Source organism: Anabrus simplex, chromosome 8 (assembly GCF_040414725.1).
Source record: "Anabrus simplex isolate iqAnaSimp1 chromosome 8, ASM4041472v1, whole genome shotgun sequence".
Lineage (NCBI taxonomy): Eukaryota > Metazoa > Arthropoda > Insecta > Orthoptera > Tettigoniidae > Anabrus > Anabrus simplex.
In genome coordinates this window covers 215,385,253-215,409,728 of record NC_090272.1, presented here as the reverse complement: position 1 = coordinate 215,409,728, position 24,476 = coordinate 215,385,253, and the positions used below count along the sequence as shown (strand labels likewise).

The following is a 24,476-nucleotide window of genomic DNA, read 5'->3' as shown; positions in this document are numbered from 1 at the left end:
TTTGTTGGTCATTAACAAGTGTCAAAACAAGTCATTTTATAGAATGCTAGGAACAAGAAAATGAGACAAGGACAAACCCGAAAACACAAAGGAACCAAGACAATCTCCACATCTTCATACACTGTCACCTTCTCCATCAATCCATTTTTTCTACATCAATTTCTTCTCAGCTGGTATCTGTTTACCAGCTTCATCAAGAAGGCAAGCATCAACACCCTAATCAGCCGAGCAAGGAAGGTTTGTAAGGAGGATAAATTAAACATTTCTGAACAATGGCTATTCAAGGAAACAGATTGACGAAGTGCTACATCCTAAGCCAAAAGACAGATTGCCACGTGATTTTCATCCTTTGAGTCTGGCCTTCTTGCCATCTGTCACAGATCGGATTGACAATATTCTCAGAAAGCACAATATCAAGACTATTTTTAAGCCTAATATCATCATAGGCAATTGTTTGCGATCTGTCAAAGATCCTATTGGTTTAAACATCGGTGGAATATATATGATTCCTTGCTCCTGTGGATCGGTTTACGTTGGCCAGACATGTAGGAAGGTAGCAACAAGGGTTAAAGAACATCGCAGGCACTTGCGTCTTTGCCAGCCAGAGAAGTCTGCTGTGGCAGAACATGCCATACATAATGAGCATCTAATTTTTGATGCAACTTCTGTCATTTATAAAGAGAAACATTTTATTTCTAGAATCATTCGTGAGGCGATAGAAATTGCTAAACGCCCAAGGTGACGACTATATACTGACATGAAACGAAACGACATGAAACGGAACGACATGAAACGCTTTGAACATCTGAGGCTGAAAAAGGCTCGTATATGTCTCTAACATTCTGTGTTAGATGTCGGGACAATAACATCGTCCCTAAATTCGTGGTGTTAAAGCATCCGATTGAATCGCCACATACTCGTAGAATTCTATGTAGGGTGAGCTTCACTCTCATTTGAGAGTGGATTCATGCTTTGAGAAGGGAACTGGATTCTGTTTCAGGTGAGCTTTATAAGCTTCATCTTTCTTGAAGTCGGACATTAGAGGTGAACACTTTCAATCATCTGGATCTTGTGTCTCACATGGCTTCCTTATTGCTTTAATCTTCTTCAAGGGCTAGACGTGTGTCCAAATTTTCCCGTTTATCGATGTGCCAGAGGAAGAATTCTATCCCACACTTGAATTGTTCTAAAGTAGTGGTTAATCTATCCACCAATAATTTGGATACTCCTTCTATGTCTGTGCTTGAGAAGGGATTAAATTTTGCGATTTCACCTCTTAAGCTTCCGATGGAGGAGATCATCTGTCGTGTTGAGGCTTCTTTAAACCCTTTACCGGATCACATTGCTGAGGAGATTTGTCTTGAAACTGCCACCATTATCAGACATTTCAAACCCCCTCATCCTAACCTTACTTCCAAAGAGAGGTATGCACTTAAACAACTAAAAATGAACAAGGGACTTGGTGGTGTTGAAAGCTGATAAAAGCAATGCTACTGTGGTTATGAACACCGTTAACTACAATAACAAGATTGAGGAACTTCTCAGTGATCCCACCTACAAGGTGCTAAAAAATTATCCTACCAACACCATTGGTAGGAAAACAGCATCTCTTCTTAAAGCTAGCTCTATTTCAAATGATGTTTCTCGTGGTTTGCGACAGCAGGCTTCTACAATTCCCCGACTTTATGGCCTTCCTAAGATCCGTAAATGGGCTGATGACCTTCGATGTTAGGTCCCTTTAAAAAAGCATCATCATCAATAAGCAAGATCCATAAAGACGGAGTTCCCCTTAGACCTATTGTTAACAGTATAGGTTCCCCTACATATAACCTAGCCAAATACCTTGGAGAACTTCTCAAGCCGTACATAAGTAATGGGGCATCCATCAGGAATTCATCGCAGTTTATTGGCATTTTATCCAATCTGCATGTTTCTCCTGGTGATATTCTAGTCAGTTTTGATATTGTGTCTCTGTTCACTACGGTTCCAATCATGGATGCCTTGTCTTTGTTGGATAAAATCTTTCCTGGTGACATTGTTAATCTGTTTCACCTTGTCCTCACCACCACATATTTCAGTTTTCATGGTACAATATACGAACAAATGGATGGGGTTGCCATGGGTTCGCCATTGGCACCAGTCATCGCTAATTTCTGTATGCAAGATTTTGAAGAGCATTATCTTCAATCTTGCACGCTCAAGCCTTCCATCTGGTTGAGATATGTCGATGACACGTTTGTTATCTGGCCCCATGGTGAACATGAATTATCCGTATTTTTGGAGCACTTGAATAGCATACATCCAAACATTAAATTTACCATGGAGACTGAACGTGGTGGATGTTTGCCGTTCTTGGATGTTTTGGTTTCTAAGAAATCAGATGAAACTTTACGTCATTTGGTTTACCGTAAATCCACCCATACTAATGGGTACCTTCATGGGTCCCCTCATCACCACCCATGCCAAAAGCGTGCTGTGCTTAACACCCTAATCAGCCGAGCAAGGGAGGTTTGTAATGAGGATAAATTAAACATTTCTGAACAATGGCTATTCAAGGAAACAGATTGACGAAGTGCTACATCCTAAGCCAAAAGACAGATTGTCACGTGATTCTCATCCTTTGAGTCTGGCCTTCTTGCCATACATACAGTCTTTCACGGATCGGATTGACAATGTTCTCAGAAAGCACAATATCAAGACTATTTTTAAGCCTAATATCATCATAGGCAGTTGTTTGTGATCTGTCAAAGATCCTATTGGTTTAAACATCACTGGAATATATATGATTCTTTGCTCCTGTGGATCGGTTTACGTTGGCCAGACATGTAGGAAGGTAGCAACAAGGGTTAAAGAACATCGCAGGCACTTACGTCTTTGCCAGCCAGAGAAGTCTGCTGTGGCAGAACATGCCATACATAATGAGCATCTAATTTTTGATGCAACTTCTGTCATTTATAAAGAGAAACATTTTATTTCTAGAATCATTCTTTTGGCGATAGAAATTGCTAAACGCCCGAAAAAGTTTAACAAAGGTGACAGCTATATACTTGAGTAGATCATGGCTACCCTCCATAGTTAACTCGTCAACATCTTTCTCCGTGACTCTGGAGGCCCTGGATGAACTATATTTCTAACAGGGTCTCTCTATCTTGAGTCTAGTTACTATGGAGTGGCAGTTGCCATTATGCTTTGTTACTGCTCTGAAGACGATCCTGGTCGCAGGACCGAAAGGCGTCAGCTGGTATTTAATATTACATGACCTAATATCCCCAAATAATTATCATAAGTTTTTTTTTTTTTTTTTTCCTGTCTCTGTAAGAAGTACAGTAATTTTGACAGTTACATGAAGCAAATATGCGAACACATGAAATTATTAAGATGAGACCACCTGGGTGTTGCCATTTTTTATGGTTGCAGTACTTTTGCATCTGTCTCTTCACACAGGCCAGAGGAAAATGTAGCTTCAACTGAAGTCCCAGTCTCATCCATGGCTGTGGTAGTATGGTAGCTGCTGAGGTATGACTGGTGCTGACGAATGGCATATGGAGAAAGACTAGTGCATATGGATGTTATAAAAGGTGTAGATGTGCGGTTTGGGAGACGGCTACAGTAGCACTTTCTGATCCAGTAAGGAAGGCAGTGGCAATCTACCTCGCTCCTTATATTACCTAGTCTGCCTCATTTGGGCTCCACTATCAGTTTGCCTATAATGACATAATCTGTGATTGTGGCACATGAGGGTCCAGCCTGCCTCACAGTCAGACATGACACATTCTTTTCCAAAACAAACTCACAAATTTTACTTGGCACCTTCCGTCATTTGTGACATCTTCTGCCTTCCTGTTCAACATTTTCTTTATCATGGGCATTTTTTTAAGAGAAAGTTGGTCTTTCCAACAGACTCTCATAAAATGGTTAGTTCATAAGGTTGTGTTCCTTGTATCCATTTTTAAAATACAGTGGATTCTGGGTAATTCGACATTGGATAATTTGAAAATTGGACAGTTTGAATAAAAGTTTATTCCCCTTGAAATTCATATCCTAATCAATCCAAAAAAAGAGTATATAATTCAACTTTTCAAATCTTAAATTTGGTTACTTCGAAATCAGGATTTTATTGCAAATTAATTTTGTAATGGCTTCATGAATTGAAGCTTGCAGATAATTCCCAAGATGTTTTAAAGCTGTTAAAAGTATTCCATTACAGTACAAGGCTAACAAAACAAGTTTGCATGACTAGTGAACTTTTTGAAAATTTGCTCTAGCACTCGACAAAAAATGTATGGGGCTAACTGGAAAATGTTATTCTTTATTGATAACTGCATGCCTCATAAGACTCTTAAACTCAAGAGCGTTAGCATAGTCTGCTTTCCTTCAGATATGACGTCAGTTGTGAATCAAGGAGTAATACACAATTTCAAACATTTTTATCGATGGCAGATTGTTATTAAAATCTTGGACAATGACATGAAGCAAACTGAAATTTACCTGTTAGATGCTACTCGAATGTGAGTAGTGGAATTTGTGTATTGTTACATGTGCTGGATTTTTTGTAGATACTGTAAATGCTGCTGTTGTTTTACTAGTTTTTCTACATTATATTTTTTGTGTGAGGACATTAATCTACAGGACATGACAACATGGCAGCTGTTGTTAAGGTATGGTAGAATGCATAATACTGTAATAATAATTATTCATTACAATGAATTCAAATTCATTTTATGTATTTATACAGTACTGTACTATATTTTCGTTAAAGTAGTCATTCTTGGTTAATTTGAATTTTGGACAATTCAAATTTTTTCTAATTCCCCCTGGAGTTCGAATCTGAGAGTCCACTGTAGTATGAAAGCCAGAGGCAGACATTTATAAGAAGTGGCAGTACATATTGTCTGCCTTAGTGCACAGTCCATGAATTGTGCTTCAAAGGTGGTTTGAATGGTGTCTCAGTAGTGTACTACCCAGAGTCTTTGAAAGGTGTGGTACTCCAATTTAAGATCTGCTGCCTGCCGCACTGTGATGAAACTCTGGTTTCTTCATGATCGTTAAAGCCTGAAAGCCTTCCATGTTTGTTTATACAGTATAACCCCGATTTTGCGTGACCTTGATTTAGTGTATATCCACATTTAATGAAAGAAATTTCCAGCCCCGAAAATTATTCCATAAGATCAATGCAGTTTTATATTTGATTTAATGTAATTCACAAGACGGCTAAACCCGCATTTAGCATTAAGGAAATGTTAAAATTCAGAAATATTTATTTCTGTTCATTTTGGTCATGGGACATTAAGAACCTATGAAAAAGATGTCATAAGCTTGCTAAGGATGATCCCAGGCAGAAGAGGAATTTAGAGCACGGGCACTTAGGGCTAAAGTGAGATATCGGACTCGGATACACATCCAACCGCTGCCGCTGTAATAGAAGAGAACCCCCGTTCTAATGACACTGTTTTATAACCTTCGAAAATTCCTATATTCATTTGTGCACTATCCTTTGGTTGCAGTGAGAACCCTTTTACTGATTCATCCGTTATTGCAGTCAGATTTGGGTTTGTTAGTTTTATGCGTTAATGTTCATACACTCTGTTCCAGGGTTTATTGAATGCGGTCGATAATCTTCCATATCGGTTCCTCGCTACGTGCGAGCGAGTTGATCTTCAGTGAGATTGCTCACAACTCTAAACTTCGACTAGTGTAAACAAACATCGGGACAGCATGTTTTTGCAATGAGTGCAATGACAGCAGCTGTTTACTTCTTAGAAGTAAAGGCTGAAGTAAACAATTGCTTAATTTTAATACTATGTACTGATATAGAATATGAATGTGATACTTCTCCTTCTCAAGATACAGCGGTGTGCATAACTAATTTGAGAGGTTAGGTTATGTACAATCGCATCTTGTTAAATTTCAGAAAAGCTGTTCCCATGTAAATTTATAGTGAAAATGATGTTATCATTATTCTACAGGAGCTTGAAATATGTTTCCATAATATGTGCGCGGTAAACCTACGTTAAGTGCCGCTGTTTGATGCAAGAAAATGGAAATGTTTGGCACAAGCTTCTGGAGTGATGCTGTTACAATTTTTAAGAACGAAAATGAATATGCCTGTTCAGATTTCAGACTATTGGAATTAGAAAGTACAAGCTAATGAGTAAGCTGCTGCTTGGAAAACATCCACGAAAGTGTTTAATCAAACTGATTGCTGTTTCATATCGATTTTAATATGTTCTTATGCCAGCTTAGTATCTTTCCTTCCTACCGAGCTCGATAGCTGTAGTCGCTTAAGTGCGGCCAGTATCCAGTATTCGGGAGATAGTAGGTTCAAACCCCACTGTCGGCAGCCCTGAAAATGGTTTTCCGTGGTTTCCCATTTTCACACCAGGCAAATGCTGGGGCTGTACCTTAATTAAGGCCACGGCCTGGTTCCTTCCCACTCCTAGCCCTTCCCTGTCCCATCGTCACCATAAGACCTATCTGTGTCGGAGCGACGTAAAGCAACTAACAAAAAAAAAAAAGTATCTTTCCTGACTTTTAGCAGTTTTGCATTCACCGACGAAAATCTGTCAAAATGAAGCACAGACCATAACTACAGTACAGGGGGATATCTCCTTATTCTATTGCTGGCACTGTGTAAATAATATATGATGGTACATTTTATGTTAATACTGGCAAAGAGCTCTGGAAAAGGTGTGCTTTTCCTGAAACCTCCATTTAAGGTAAATCTCCATTTAAGGTTAAAAAAATTAGGTCCCTGTAGTCGTCATCGTCGTTATCATCATCATCGTTGTACAGTTCCAGTTTCCCGGGTACTGTTAATGAGCCTCTTCCACTTCCTCCTGTCCATATACAACTTGTCATGGAGAACATCATCCACAGTCCATCCTCTGGTAATTAGATCAATCTTGATCGTGTCCATCCATCAGATTTTAGATGTACCTGCAGGTCTTTTTCCCCTCCACCTGTCTTTCCAAATTTATTCTGGCTGTTCTTGTAGGCTCCATTCTCATCACATGCCCATACCACCGTAGTCTGGATGTGCCAATACGGTCTAATAGGGATGTCTTTATTCCGGCTTCTTTCCTCACCTCCTCATTTCTTAACTTGTCCATCTTGGTCTTCTGGATGGTGGATCTAAGAGATTTCATCTCTGATGGTTGCAGTCTTGATGAATCTCTTTTTGTGAGGGTGCACACTTCAATCCTGTAGGTCAATATTGGTATGAAATAGCGGTAAAAACGTTAAATAGGGGTTCTACTGTGTGTGTTTCTTATTTGCAGGCTTTGTCAGCCCGTTGATTCAAACAATTCACAAGACGTGGCCAGCCTGTTTGAGACTCTGGCAAGTAACTTTGCTGGTGTGGTGCAGTATAACAAGGATAACCGTCAATTCGAGGGTGCTAAGGGCACTAACATCACCATAGATGTGGTCTGTAACGTCATGACAAACTCCAATATCGGCCCACCTGTAAACCGACTGGCTGCTGTCAACTCTCTGCTCCTCGATGCATATGATCAGAAGTGTCTTGACTACAAGTACGACAAGATGGTGGCGGATCTAAGGAATGTCTCATGGGACAGTGAAACTGCTGAGGGCGGTAAGAGTTGATTAGCTTTCATTTTGTTTGGAAGTATATTTGTTTTAAAAAAATTTATTTTTTTTTCTAAATGGATGCAGTATTCTCTGTAGAACTTGCAAGACCTGCATCCAGTTATTCAGGCTTCTATATAAGTTAGAAGTGTGATGATATAGCATTAATCTTTTTCCTATTTCTGTCATTAGTATTATAATAGCACTTTTCTGCATTAATTATTTGAAGAAATAGCATTTATTAGCTTTAACCTGTTTTGCTAGTTTATAAGGCTCATGGAGATGAATAAATGAAATTGAAATATTAGGCATATATAGCTGGACATACATAACCTAATCAATATTGCAATGTTCAGTTAAATAGACCTGTAATTGTCCATTGTCCGGTCCCAAGTCCGGAATGAGAAAGGAGGAGGGTTTGCTGGTCTGGCACCCAGCTGTAAAATTGCCAACGCCGAGTGTTGGGCGGCGGGAAATAACCTGACTCCCTAAGGGGGCCAACGGCTTCGGGCGAATGAGCCCCTTTGGGTGGGGTGATGGTCCCCACAGTGGAGGAAATGCCACTGGAATCCATTACGCAGCGTCTGTTCTCCAGGTTAGGGGCGGCTGCACAAGGCGTCTGTACTCCAGAGGAGCGGCCTCATTATCACCTCACTGGATCACATCCAGAGTTGTAATTCGGGACCTAGTCCCACACAGGTGACACCTTGACAGTCAACCATGGAAGGTCTTTTAAGGAATACTCCACCGGCTGAACCAAGAGTTCAGAGAAGGCAGCATTCGGATACGGTGGGCTGCCACCTGAAAGATACCGTGAAGTCGGAGGCACGGAAATACCCCAGTACTACATACACGAATGAGACAAAATCAAGAATCAAACCAAAACAGATAACATACTTCTCTACACACAACATAAACTCACTCATGCAAACCGGTAAACTAAAAGTGATCACCGACATAATGGACCAACACAAAATTCTTATCATGGGATTACAGGAAATTAGAAACACTGACCAGGATGCCTTGGAATCTCAAGGGTACAGACTTTATAAAGGTATACCCGGGAAGAGAGTGATGAAGAATGTCCCACAATTTGGAACAGGATTTTTGGTCAGCCTTAAAATAATAAACTCAGTTCAAGAATTCAGATCACAGTCTCCACGATTCTCAACGCTCACCTTAAAGGCATCTAATAAAATCTATACTATAATAAATGCCCATGCTCCCACTAATGATAAAAACAACTCCTCAAAAGACCAGGAGGAAACAGGAGAATTTTGGGACCTATTGGACCAGACCATAGATAACATCCCCAAACACCATATAAAATTATTAATAGGCGACTTCAACGCTCAACTAGGCAGAGAAAGAAAATACCGTGACATCATCGGAAAATGGCCAGCACACAAGAAAACAAATAAAAATGGAGAGAGACTAGTTGACCTGTGTAGAAACCATAATTTAATCTCAAAATCTACATGTTTTAAGAGGAAACCTCAAAAACTCAAAACATGGAAACACCCTGACTACACTAAAGGAGAATGGCAACTGGACCACGTCTGCATGGACAAATACCACCACAAAGAGATCTATAACGTCAGAGTCCTCCGAGGAATAGACACAGGTTCAGATCACTACGTAGTTAAAATTAAAATTAAACTCACTCCCCAGAGGAGACAACAAAAGCAAGCCCTTAAAACTAAAAGAAAAATAGATCCTACCCAGCTAATCAACAACAAAAATTACCAGAAAGCAACTGAAAAAATAAAAATCACAGACAAACTTGAAGACTTAGTACACAACCTTAAACAAATTGCAGAAGACCTAGCTCCAATTAAACCACATAAAAAACACCAATGGTGGAACAGTGAATGTGATGAAACAGTGGAGAAAAGACATCAGGCATGGCTATTACATCAGTCCCAAAAGACAGAAATATCCTATCAAAAGCTAGTAAAACAGAGAAAAGAAACTACCCAAGTCTTAAGAAGAATAAAAAGACAACATCATAAGGACACCCTGCAGTTAATTGAAGAACAGTTCAGTAAAACTAAATCAAGGGACTACTACAAAACCTTCAGAAAGCAGCTCCAAAAATATGAACCCCCGACCCTACTGATGAAGGATGAAGATGGTAAGCTGGCCCATAACAATAAAGACAATGCAGAAATTCTGGCTAAACATTTCAACAAGCTTTTAAATTGTGAGGAACCTACAGAACTCCTTCATTTGGACACCAACACCCCCATAAAAACATCACCAGAAAACATCAATCCCCCCACAATAAAGGAAGTCTACCAAGCTCTGAATAAATTAAAAAACTACAAAGCGCCAGGAGAAGATCAGACCTTTGCGGAAATCTGGAAATATGCAGGAACCTCAGCAAAAGTTGCCCTCCATCAACAACTTGTCTCTATTTGGATTAAAGAAGAACTACCAGAACACTGGACAACAGCCCTCATTCATCCTCTGCACAAAAAAGGGGACAAAACCGACCCTAATAACTACAGGGGAATCTCTCTCCTAGACATAACATACAAAATATTTTCAATAATCATCCTTAATAGGATAAGTTTACAACTTGAGAAAGAACTAGGAGAATATCAAGGAGGTTTCAGACCCTGGAGGAGCTGTCCTGATCAGATCATGAGTCTTAAGTTGATAATGGACTATAACAGGAGAAGAAACAGAGATATGGTGATAACATTTGTAGATTTCAAGAAAGCTTATGATTGCATCCATAGAGAATCTCTGTTTAAAATTTTAAGACACCTTGGACTACACCCCAAATTAATAAACATGATAAAATTGACTCTCACCAATACCAAGTCAAAAGTGAAGTTTAGGGGTGAAACATCAGAGACATTTGAAATTAAAACTGGACTACGGCAGGGAGATGGGCTCTCACCACTATTATTTAACTGTGCTCTAGAAATGGTAATGAGGGAATGGTTTAGAAAATGTCCCCCCAAAATAAAGATTGGCCGAAAAATCAAAACAAATTGCCTGGGTTTTGCTGACGATTTAGCATTACTAGCAGTGGACATAAAAGAAGCAAAATCCCAGATATCAGAACTTCAAAACATTGCAAATAAAATTGGCCTCAAAATATCATTTGAAAAAACAGAAATTATGCCCCAAAAACCAACACAGCTAAAAGAAGTCACCATAAATGGTAATAAAATCAAAATAGTAACTCAGTTTAAATATCTTGGAGAAGTAATAACACATAACTTAAATGAAAAAATCTCAATCCAAGTAAGAACAAATAGATTAGCTAAAGCACAAAAATTAACATGGGATATCTACAAAAAGAAATGTCTATCAATAAATACAAAAATAAAACACTACAACACAGTTATAAAACCGGAAGCTACATATGCAGCAGAAACACTCTTTTACCTGAATAAACAATCAAAGACTGACAGACTTCAGAAAATTGAAAGGAGGATTGGAAGAACCTGTATCAACAAAAAATATCAGAAAGATGGACAGTGGCGGTTAATACCTAACAAAGTCGTGTACAAAGAGCTAGAACCCATTACAGATACTATGCGTAAGAGGAGACTGGGATTCTTTGGACATATCATGAGGATGCAGGACTCGAGACTTCTGAAACAACTAGTACAACACAATCTCGTCTCAAAAAATACCACAACAGGAAATAAATGGATCAGAGAAGTAAGAGAGGATCTGAAGGAAATAGGCCTTACAACAGAAGACACCAAAAATAAGATAAAATTGAATACAAAACTCAAGAATACAAACCTCCGCTTTACCCTTACACAAAACAAACCAACAACACGCACATTTTCAACTGAGGAAAGGGCACGAAGATCGGAGCGTCTGAAGAAGTACTGGGAGGACCGCAAAGCCCGAACAATCCCTTCAAAGAGACCTGAACGACGGACTGACTAAAGTGATCCTATGTGGTCATAAAAGAAGAAGAAGAAGAAGAAGAAGACCTGTAATTGTTTCAAGTGTGTTGCCAAAAAATATTTTTAAAATAATGGAAACAAACAAAAACTAGGATTGCAACACATTGTGATTGATAGCCACAAATGCTTTGAGTTTTATTCTTAGGTATGAAATGAAGGATAATATTACACAAGTTTCAATATTCTTCCTTCACTGCTTTCAAGTATAACACCAGTTGAACATTCATGTATGTATTTGACAATCCACAATTATTGTAATTAAAAATGAACCATCAGAATATTACAGATTAGAAACATTGGTACCTCCTTTCAGCCTTCCCAGAGAACAACTGCCTTGTGCTCTGTAGTAGGCAAAAGTAAAGATCAATATTGTGCTTGCTCGGTTTATGTTATACCAGGTGAATTGATGATAAATTTTCTAGCCATGTTGTATGTAAATAAAAATAAGCCTTTTTTTCATATTTAAATTTAGAAGATTATACACATTCCCTGAAATCACTCATATTTCATTAAGGGCCAGTTGCATAAAATTTAATCTGAGTTCAACCACCTGAAACTGATCTCCAGTCAAGCTGAACTTAGAATTTTGGTTGTATAAACATTAATCCAAGATCATGTCTCCTTGATGGAAGATCAAATCTGACTGGTGAATTTTCTCAGATTAACCTGGTTGAACTAAGTTCAGCAGAAGGAATATAATTATTATTTTTGTGAGAAATAAATCTGTTAGGTGTCTATAACATAATAACAAAGAAAAAGAACAAATAGGCCTACTATTGATTAAAGTAAAATGGTAAGTAATGCTATTTGTAATTATTTGAACAATAATCGTACCATTAACAAGTTGTTTGTTTACTGTTTTATGCTTAGGGCATATAGGTTATGTTATTTTCAGATTACTCTGATGTTTCATCCGAGAATGGAGAGTATGAACTCCAAAGAGCTCCTCGCGTGTTTCAACATAGAAAGAATCCCTTTTTAGAACTAAATGATCGACAGTTTAAAATAAGGTTTTGACTAGGAAAACGTGTAGTTGAAGAACTAGAACAAAGATTACATCTACAATTAAGGACACAAACTAAACGAAATCATGCACTGAATCCAATGTTCATGATCCTTCTCACACTAAGATTTTACGCAACTGGAAGTTTCCAAATAGTAATTGGAGATGTATTCAATGTAAATAAAGGAACTGCAAGTAGGACTATACACAAAGTCACTAGAGAGATTGCAGCTCTGAAACCTCAATTCATCAAGATGCCTACTGAGGAGGGTGAAGTAAGAAGGGTAATGCGAGACTTCTATAACATTTGCAACTTTCCTGGAGTACTAGGTGCAATAGACTGTACACATATACCAATTATATCACCTGGTGGCAATAATGCAGAAATATACAGAAATCGCCATGGTTGGTTTTCCTTAAATGTACAAGCTGTCTGCGATTCAAAACTTCGTTTTCAAAATATTGTTGCCAGGTGGCCAGGATCTGCACATGACAGCAATATTTTTAGGAATTCTAGAATTCATGCCCAATTTAAAGCTGGAGAATTTCCCCAAGGTGTGCTCTTGGGAGATTGTGCATACCACTGTTGTCACTGTTTAAGAATGAAACTAGCAGTAAAGTTACTTCGAGTTCCACCTATCATAGTGGCAACATTTGTATTACATACCTTGGCCATTAATGCAGATGATGACACTCCTGATGTTGATGATGCTGTTTTCAGAGGAAGGATGATTTATCAGGAACTGCCTGAACATACTATAAATCAGGGAAATGGAGGAGAAAACACATCACTTAGAACTGCACTGATTAACAACACTTTCAGGTATTTCTGAACTTTTAATTACACTATAATTTATTAACACTTTCTAAACTTTTAATTACACTAGGTACTTGTTATTAACGCTTATTAATTTTTCTGATATTCTTTCATTTTCATTTCTAGTTCCAAGTTCAATATCTTCATTTTCACTGCATGCTCTTCTTCCAGACACTCGAGCCTCCTCTTATAAAAAGTCTCCCTTATGTCTTCTTTCTTCCTCTTTTCAGGCAGTGAAGTTGAAGGTCCTGGATTGGAACTGCACACCGTCTCTCCATTTCGCCCATCTACTTGAAATTCCTCACCTTCAGTTATCACTAAAAAACTTGAAGGACGTTCGGGATCTGCACTAATGACTTCCATGTCCTTCACTTCGGTGATAACTTCCGCATGGAAGCCAACATCATCGTCGAACTCGCTGACGATGGGATGTTACTGCGGCTTAAGTGCAGCAATAAGTTTTTGCCCACTTTCGTCTAAGGAAGGCGGCACATACTGACCACCCCCCGTTTTGTATAACTGTACCTTATCTTCGGCATTTGCTTGTTTTGCCCTCTTCTTCATGTTTTCGTAACACAATTTGAGAGACTTCCATTCCCGCTGGACCATGTTCCTGGAATTGTACTCCAGTGCTATACGCTTCCAAGCTTCCTCCTTAGACTTGGTAGTGGAGCTGTCGGTCTTTTTATTTTCTATGATACCCTTGTGTTCTAACGCAATATCTATAAGCATATTTTTCTCCTCTTTCTTAAAATTCGCAGTGCGCGTCTTCTTACTACACTCTTGCTTCTCCATTTTGCTGCTTTGTTTACGTATCGCAAACAAATGAATGTCGAATGACGTCGAGAATTGTTGATCGTTCCTATCTAAATCGCAAGTTCGATACAACTCGATTCAATACAATCGCAAATATCTCTCTTATTTAGCAATGTTGTCAACTCTGTTTCGTCGACCTTAGTTCAACACTGAACTTGGTTCAGTGATATGAGATTAGTGTTATACAACTCACACAGAGAAAAGAACGAAGTTCATTTCTGATCTTCGTTCAAAACTGAACTACAGTTAGCGATTTTTATGCAACTGGCCCTAAGAGTACCGTTTATCACTGTAATATCTATTTATAAGATTAATTTGCAATAATGGAACTGACCTTAAAGGATTACAATGACTAAACATAAAGGGAAGTGAAAAAGGTGCTAAAATATGTTTTATTTTCATTCCATTTAGGTACAATATTTTTATGCCTCTAGTTATAACAACCCTCAATTTGTTTAATTGTTCTGTTAGAACTGCTGCTGTTCCAGATGATGATGATGCTTTTACTAGCTTCTCTCTTAGGATATCTTTCATCATATGCCAGGCGGTTAGTGCTTGTTTATTCTATAGCTTGTGCTGGTGAATCATTCGCAACAATTCCTGTTGTGTCTTCTACTCTAATGTGGCTGGTGTAAAGCCATTCTGAGTTAAGCACAACAGGGTTATTTTGGAGAAAAACATAGTTGAAATTTAGCCTACCCTTAATTATTTTGTTCATTTTATTTCAAAAAAAAAAAAAAAAAAATCAATCCAAACCAAACCCCATGGCACTACAGCCCTTGAAGGGCCTTGGCCTACCGAGCGACCACTGCTCAGACCGAAGGCCTGCAGATTGCGAGGTGTCGTGTGGTCAGCACGACAAATCCCCTCGGCCGTTATTCTTGGCTTTCTAGACCGGGGCCGGTATCTCACTGTCAGATAGTTCCTCAATTCTAATCACGTAGGCTGAGCGGACCTCGAACCAGCCCTCAGGTCCAGGTAATAATCCCTGACCTGGCCGGGAATTGAACCCAGGGCCTCCAGGTAAGAGACAGGTTACGCTACCCCTACACCATGGGGCCGGCCATTTTATTTCATCTGTTTTAATTTATAAAGAAAATTGTGTCATTAACGAGTTGTCTGGAAAGAGGAACAACTTCAGTGTTCCAATCAAGGACAAGAATGGGAAGCTCCTGGTTACACAAGAAGAGCAGAGCAAAAGGTGGCTTGTAATTTTTCCAGGAAAGGTTCAGCAAGCTACAGCTGACTGTCACATACAACATTGATGAAGAGAATGCTTTAGAAGAACTCCAGGTAAACACTGGAGAGATCACTACTGAAAACTTAAATATTGCCATCCAAATTTAAATAAAGAATAACAAGGCAGCAGGATTAGACGAGAGATTTCAAAGTTCTTTGAAAACATCTAAGAAAAGGCTAGGTAAACAATTGATAGGAAATTTCCACCTGGACAACCCAACCCTAAATTGATTGATTGATTGATTGGATGGATTGATTGATTGATTGATTGATTGATTGATTGATTGATCGATCGATCGATTGGAAAGGACCCATCATCAGACTTCCTAAGTGCAGCAACTAGCAAGGTGTTACCCTCATGTCAGTGCCCCAGAGATGTTTTGTGTTGTTCTCGTTTGGCAACTCCGAAATGCTTTGAACAATGGCTGGGAGACGAACAGGGTGGATTCCACTGTGGAAGATTCTGCATTCAGCAAATCCTCACTTTATGTGACATCATAGAATAGTGTGTTGAACAGATCCACTTGCCATCGATTTTTTTGGACTTCAAGAAAGCTTTGAACTGTATTCACAAAGAATTTCTTTGGCAGATTCTGTTTATTTATGGGGTACCAGCATTATTTATTAACATCTTAGAAACATAATGGGGAGGATCACCTCAACGAGCTGGACTGATAAGAAATCAAACCTTCAGATTTTAAAAGAGGTCAGTGAAAACCGAACAATCGTAAAAGAGAAGGAAAATGAGGCCCACCTGTTGGGACACGATAAGTTCTTGACAAATATTTTTGAAGGAAAAGTGCTCGGAAGGAGAGGCAGAGAAAGACTGAGAAAATCATACTTCAAAGACCTGAAGAATATGGTGAAGAACAGGAACTATAAGGAAGTGAAGAGAGCAGAATAGGAGAGAGGAGAATGGTTGCAGCGACAAGGCTTTGTCTGTAACATGTTGATGATTAAAAACTTATACCTGCAATCGAGTTGCTGCTTGAAGACTAACAATGGCCACATGGACTTCTTCAAGATTAATAATAGAATAATATCCATGGTATCCCCTGCCTATCATAAGAGGCAACTAAAAGGGGTCCCCAGTGGCTCTCAATTTGGAAGTATGGGTTGGCAAACACGGGGCCCTGAGCTCAGTCCTGGTATTGCTTCCACTTACTTGTGCCAGGCTCCTTGCTTTCATCTATCCTATCCGACCTCCCTTGGTCAACTCTTGCTCTTTTCTGACCCCAACGGTGTTAGGTTTCCGAGGCCTAGGGAGTCTTCGTGGTCTTTGTCTTTTTTTTGGCCGATATCTTCATTTTTTGAAGTGTTGAATTTCTTCCATTTTTTCTCTCTGATTAGTGTTATATAGAGGATGGTTGCCTAGTTGTCCTTCCTCTTAAAAGAATAATCACCACCACCACTAAATATTTGCAATGTGTTTTTAAAAGGGGAAATTTTTGTGGACATGTTTTTTTAATTAAAGAAGAAACCACACTACTCATTCCTCTGCAAAAGTGCACTGACAAAACTATTGAATTAAGCAATGCCTGTACATTGGGTCATTCGATGATTTGGGGAACTTCTCTCCATACTCCACCCATTTGTTTCCTGTACAAGCTTGAAGCAGTTGTGTTCAGCATTCTGTTTCTTTGAATGGGGTCTCAAATTATTAGTTCAATGTTGATATGAGATATGCTTTCTTGAAACCACATTGCCTTGTCGTTCGCAGCAGAGGATCTCTTAATAGTCCTTGTGATCACTGCCAAGCTTCACACTTCAAATGTTAGGGTGTTCATGGTTTATGCTTTGTTGTGAAAATGGACATGCTTCTTTGTCTTATACTTACATGCCTGAAAGCATGTTTTAATTTTTATTATTTGCCAGGCTGAGGAACTCAGTCAGTAGAGCGCTGGCCTTCTGAGCCCAACTTGGCAGGTTCGATCCTGTCTCAGTCCAGTGGTATTTGAAGGTGCTCAAATACGTCAGCCTCGTGTCGGTAGATTTCTTGGCACGTAAAAGAACTCTTGCAGGACAAAATGACAGCACTTTGGCATCTCTGAAAATCATATAATGGTTGGTTTTTTTTTTTTTTTTGCTATTTGTTTTACGTTGCACCGACACAGATAGGTCTTATGGTGACAATGGGACAGGAAAGGCCTAGGAATGGGAAGGAAGCGGCTGTGGCCTTAATTAAGGTACAGCCCCAGCATTTGCCTGGTGTAAAAATGGGAAACCACGGAAAACCATCTTCAGGGCTGCCGACAGCGGGGTTCGAACCCACTATCTCCCGAATGCGAACTCACAGCTGCACGCTCGTAACCGCATGGCCAACGCGCCCGGTAATCGTATAATGTATTTAGTGGGATGTAAAAACTAATTATTTTATTATTATTGTCACTTTTATTAGCATGAGCAAGGTTTCTAACCATTTTGAGGACAACAAAAGGCAGTACAACTCTTGAGTGATAATATTATATCATCCTTGACATTCTGGTGTTTTCATGCAGGTCTGAGGCATGCAAATTGTGTAAAGCTGGTCAGCTTGTCAAATTTTAAAGAAAGCATTGAACACTTTTCTCATGTACACCCCACAGCCGAAATCGCTCAGAAAGCCTCACAACCATATTCAGATGCCTTTTAAAAGTGTTTCAACTAACCATGAACACTCATCCTCTTCCTGGCTCCTTCCCCTGTGAACACAACCACTGCTAGACCTGCCGTCTTTTTGTATCTAGCATGGCTTTTTCCTATAACACCACCACCAAGTCTTAACCTCGTACAAAGTTGTTCTGTCTTGTCTTCGTCCATCGTCATCCACCAGCTTCAAAGCAGACTCTGCATTTCCAGATTTGACATTGGCTCATGGATATACTTGTGTGTGTCTTTCAGGACGTCAGTGGATGTATCAGACATGCACAGAATTCGGCTTCTTCCAGACATCAAGCCTTCCGCCTCATCTCTTTGGTGATAACTTCCCTGTGGACTTCTTCTATCAACAGTGTATTGACGTGTTTGGCAAAAGGTAAGGCAGTGACACGATATTCCGGTTCTTTAATTAACACCTTTTAACCCATTCAGTGCGGAGAGAATTTGTATGTATCTTCGCTATGGTTGGGAGACTTCTACAAGGCTACTTCTGTATATAATCATAGTTGGGAAGTAACTGAGTAAAAGAAATCAAATTACAGTAATACCTCATTAAGATGTTTCTTCAGGGGACAACAAAAATGAACATGTTAAGCGAGAAAACGTACTACTTGAATATGCGAATAAAAACTATCCAAAAGGTATATGGAAACACTAGATACAACTTTTTTCCGACATGAGGGCATTTCATGTAATAAATTTTGTATTTTGTATTGATTAGGTGGTCAAATAAATAACTTAATGTTATTATTTCAATGAGGGCATATTACGTCGTATATCCATGGGTACAGTGAAAAATATATCTACCATATCTAAAGATGAGAGGAAAGTATTAAAAAGGTGTGAAAAACACGAGAGAACAAATATGAAAACCTTTTCTGCTGGGGCTTATAAAATAACAAGTTTACTGAAAGGTGTGCAAAACATCAAACAACAAATATGAAAACATTTGCACAGGGGTCAATAAAAATATCCAAGTATTATTATTTCTAAGACAAATGTTAGTAGAAGCCTTTTATTTCGGAGCAGTAGGTTATTAAACATTATTTTCTGATCACAAAATGAATTGGAGGTTACACTCTGTCATGTGCGACCGCCATATTGAAAAACGTTGACTTCAGCTAAGTCAAATGATCGAGTCGAAACTCGAAGGTGCGAGTTTAACATTCCCGAACTCTGCACTTAAAGATGCGGATGCCAGTCCACTTTTTAAAAGATTTAAATTTTGTCTTCATTAGTAAGGAATTTCACGACTTTTTCCATTTCCATAAGTAGGCTATCACAAGACAAATATGCACCACGCTAGTCAGTTTCACACAATTATGTTCCTAACCCAGATACAGGCTACCATATCACGTAACAAAACTTCACTGTACCACTCAACACAAAATAAATTTTCAACTTCTGAATGGAATGTGAAATTCAAGCAAAAATAGGCTCACTTTTTCTGTCATCATGCAACTGTGGCGACGGCTCTTACCCGAGTTGTAAATCTTGTTTCTTTCACAAGGGATGACATAACATTTTCTCCTAGGAAAAATGTGATTGTACTAAACGGTAATAGCAAAAATTCGTGATGCTAAGCGAGGTATTTTTTATGTAGATTTAATACGATGAAAATCGGGACTTCGAATTTACGACGTACTAAGCGGGAAAACGTGTTAATGAGGAACGTACTAACAAGGTTTCACTGTACTTGTAACAAATACTTCTTTGGTAATTTTTACTTAATACAATCATTACTTTTTACAAAATGTCATTTTTATTCTTAATTTAATTTGTGAAGTCAAATTATAATCATTACATTTTAGTAATAGTTATAAATTGCATAGAAGCAGAAATGGGAAAATTTGAAGTGATGGTGAAGATAATTCTTTTCAGTTCTACTTCACTTTGTTACCTCTACGGTACTTCCAATAATATCAGACTTATCCTACAATAAAATGAAACTCAGGTATTCCTTGAAGTGCCTTTTCAGCAAATTCAAAGAGAACCAATTGTTTTGTTGAGTAAATGGCCTGAGCCCGGAGGCTGGTCCGGACCTCAACAGCTCCGCCATCAGCTGTTATAGGTGGCCTAGGCGTCACTGAAAAGGCGTAATAGGGAAATGCTTTCTTCAGTGAGCCAGAAGTTGCTATTACATATCAGTAATTGGCTCAACCTCTGCATGCTTAAAGATGCAGATGCCAGTCCACTTTCTGAAAGATTTTAATTTTGTCTTCATTAGTAAGGAATTTCACGACTTTTTCCGTATCCATAGCTACTCTTACTGTGAGTCTTGTGTATGTGTGACGTGTAGAAACACAATACAGAACTCTGAAATTTCCTTGTGTGTCTCAAGAACCCTTCACCCCCGCATACCTAAGTATGTGTTGTTGAAAAGTTTTTTTTTTTTTGCATTAGAACTTTGCTCACTAATACAAGGCATCTCTGAAAACCGTAAAAGTAGTAGTTCGTGGGATGTAAAGCAAATAACATTATCAGTAGTACAGAAATTCATTCTGCATTATAACAGAGGATAATGACACGTTTTTATTTTGCATTTTTTGCCAATTTGGATGATTGGTCATTATTTCATCTTTCAAGAAGGTTTTAGGTCAATATATAGCATTTTGAAGAATTTTTAGATCACTCTAAATTTTTTTAAATTTAAGCATGTGTTCTGTGTTGTGAGCTTGTTAAAAATCCACAAGTGACGATAGAAGAAATTATACATTTTTCTTACATATGGTTAAATTTGCCAAATATCTTTCATGGCCAGTCAGACTGACCATCAGATGTTGGTAACTAAGAAAGGGTAAGGAAAGGATTTATTACTGTGAGTCTTGTGTATCCGTGACATGTGTAGAAACACAGTACATAACTCTGAAATTTCGTAATGTGTTTGAGCTTTGGCCTCTCTAAGAATTCGAAGGCCCGCATGTTTTGATGCCATCCTGCAGATTTGAGAAATGTTTCGTAGAGGCTAGTAGAATGTCATTCTCTCTTCGTTATTTCCCGAGATCAAGTGACATTACACAGAGGCACTGCACATCCGGTTGCCGCGGCTAGCGATGTATAATAAAGATGATATGCACTAGCCAGCGTCTTGGTAGGTGTACTAGGTACCAACTGATGAGCCCAGCCTAGCACACGGGGGCAAAACGCTGGCAACCAAGAATGAATTAGCTGGAAAATTTATAATGTCCAATAACGGACCATTTATATTGGTAGTATAATAAAGAGACGGTCGTTCATTGTACAGACAAGAAATGTGTTCCACCTATCAATACTTATTTATTGTAAATGGATTTACATTAGTACCGGTTTCAGCCTTCCATGGCCATCATCAGCTAGTACATTATTGTATTAAAGCTATTAGACAATATCACAAAGATGTTATTACATTTAGATCATCTGGATGTCTAATGGGGATGAAAATAAAATAAAAATATATTGTAGTAGTGTTTTAGGTGAAAAGGGGCAGCGTGGTTACCGCGGTAGTTGTCAGTGGTGTTCATTACTGTTAATATGCATTATTTATGCTTTGCTGTCTTTTGGGTATGCTTATGCGACAGTACCTTAGAATAAAAGCATCTTGTTTAGCTTTAACAGGGTGTGCATAGTATGCACTATGAAAGACTTTTATATCTTTAATTTTCAGTAGCCTACACTTTTTTGTTCCTCTGTGATTACAGGTTGGGTACTGTGGTAAAGACGTCGCAGAATACGTAAGGAAAAAAGAAATCTAGATTAGGCCTTTTTTTCCAACTGTTTTCATCTTGACTTTATTTGGAAAAAATATGATTAAAAATGATATAAGATTTAGTGAAAAATCTTTAAATATTATTTTAAACATTATGTTTGTGTAAAATTACCCAATATTGTAACCAATGTAGAGGCTAATTAACATTTAAATAGTGTATATTTTGCAAATATGTGAATTCATATAGTTACTTCAATGTATATTCTTCATATTATACCTATTCAATACCATCGCGCCTTCGAAACACATCACCGAGCCTTGCTTTGAATCACCACTAACACCACGTTGTTGATTGTACTCATCTCAGCTGTTTTACCCTCATGCGCTTCCAGGGGGAAGGATCACGTTGCCGCTTTCTGGAACGGCATTTATTTATTTCCTCCATTTTATTGCACAGCAAATGTGAATACTATTAAAGACAACCAATTAATTATATATATTTATTATTTATAAAAAGTTTATAAAAATACACACAAACAAAACCACCACATGTGACTCGAACAAACTTCAGTCAACCATTTTACCAAAGTCATCATGTGACTGGATAGCACAGGTCGTGTGCGTTAACAGGAACTTGGCCAACTTTGATATGAAACGTTATTTTCTGCTGTAATTTTAAATCTGATCTGGCCGGATTTGAAACCCACCTTCATTCTCGTTGTATTCATCTTGTAAAGAGGAATCCATGGAAGTCAAAACATCAGAATGTGCAAAAGATGGACTTGGTCATGTTTGAAACTATACGCCTCATATACAGGGGTACTGCTTTTATCTATGACAGGAATTGTCTCTCATCCGGTCGCCAGCGCTGCAAGCTTGTCTCCCGCCAATTACCGTCAGATTTCATTGCTGCAGCATATTTATTTCCACATATTTTTTTTTGGTACAGCCTCTTTGTAATTCTTTTTCCTTTTGTCATACATTCACATAAAGATCATTTTGAAAGAGAATTACAAGTGTTTCGTCGAAAGAAGTCATTATATCGCGCACAAAATACAATGTTTATGTTCGCTCTGATTGGCTGGTTCTTAAATCTAACGTAAAATTAACCACAAGAGCTTGGAGTTTGCAATCCCTTAATTTTACGGACTCGCAGTTAAGTTTATGTTGGCGCATTGTGAATGGTTCTGTTAGATAACATGGCCGCTATCTTCTAAGTTAATGTTAATTTTAAGTTTACGTTACGTTACGTTTGCATTGTGAATGGGGATTAATTCCATGCCATCTCTCCACTGACAGATTGGAACATCCCTTAATAGAGCATTTCGTCTCCTTACTCCCAAGCCTTCCCAGCCCAAAGTTTGCAACAATCTTGTAACATTACTCTCTTGTCAGAAATCACCCGTAGCAAATCATGCTGCTTTTCTGTGGACTCTTTCCAGTTCTCGAATCAAGTAATCCTGGTCAGGGTTCCGCACACTGGAATCATATTCTAATTGTGGTCTTACAAGTAAAAAAAAAAAAATGCCGGGCTGAGTGGCTCAGACGGTTAAGGCGCTGGCCTTCTAACCCCAACTTGGCAGGTTCGATCCTGGCTCAGTCCGGTGGTATTTGAAGGTGCTCAAATACGACAGCCCCGTGTTGGTAGATTTACTGGCACGTAAAAGAACTCCTGCGGGACTAAATTCCGGCACCTCGGCGTCTCCGAAGACCGTAAAAGTAGTTAGTGGGACGTAAAGCAAAATAGCATTATTATTATAGTAAAAATATGTGAAAATGGGCATTTTGATACTTTCCATCTTGTTGCCGAATGGATAATCATTCTTGAGAATGAAGGTGGTGACCATTATTTCTTCCAGGCAATAGGTCTTCTTCTCCTGATCTCTTTATCTAATCTGCTTCAAAAGGACACAGCTCTGCCCTAAGTAGACATATTTCTTCAATGTATTCTCTTCTCTTTTGTCGGCTCCTTGAGATTGTTCGTCATTAATATTGTCTTGGCTTCATTCATCAGTACAGTACTGTGCTCGTATGCATCACTTTACAAATAAACTGAAGATCTGAGTGATTCTCTGAAAACAGGACATCATCATTACCTGCAAAGCTCAAGTTGAAAAGGTTAGGCAGAGTTAACGTGCTCAGCACAGCTCCACTTCATGGATGATGCCTCCTTTTGTACGTCCTTTAGTCCATTATTTCCTCACTGTTTAATCAACAAATTTCAAGATATATTCATTCGTTTCACACTTTCTGAATCAGAATGTTGATTTCATTGTAACTAAAAATGTCTAAAAGAGGTGTTGACGCATAAAATAACCTCAATACAGTAGCTGTTTTGCCTTCTTCAAATGAACAATGTTATTTTCCCATTGAAATCTACAGTAAATTATTTCCACCACTACTCCAGTCGTCCACAGGGAGTGCGGCAGGCGAAAGATGGGCTGAATGGTTGCTGCAATACTTTTCTAACTTTAATTGTTGAATAGCGAAACAATGCCTAAATTGAAAAATGGATTACTACAGATTGAAACTTGACTATGGATGTTCGAGTAGTCTTCTGTCAGGCATGCTCCAAGCAAGTAAGTTTCCTGTAACAAACCTAAAAACTGCACTTCAATACCCTAGGATGCTTACTGAACTAGACTTAAGATTTCTGTTTTCATTTCATGTTAAATGTGATCAACAATCTCATCTTGAGTAGCATCAATCTGCAGCTGTGCTCATTGCTCGTGTAGCTGGGAAAGTCCAGCAGCT

General features: G+C 38.6%; 1 protein-coding gene across 7 annotated transcripts in view; it reads left to right on the top strand.

Annotated features, from left to right (window-relative positions):
- Positions 1-24,476, top strand: part of LOC136878995 (putative serine protease K12H4.7) — a 108,317-nt gene that overhangs the window by 43,292 nt on the left and 40,549 nt on the right. For all 7 annotated transcript variants that reach the window (XR_011018639.1, XR_011018640.1, XM_068228918.1 and 4 more), the window contains exons 6-7: positions 7,278-7,594; positions 18,281-18,413. Coding sequence is in view for 5 of the 7 variants with exons in the window: in XM_068228918.1 (XP_068085019.1) it covers positions 7,278-7,594; positions 18,281-18,413 (450 nt within the window). In the remaining 2 variants the exon portion in view is untranslated. The remainder of the gene's footprint in view (positions 1-7,277; positions 7,595-18,280; positions 18,414-24,476) is intronic.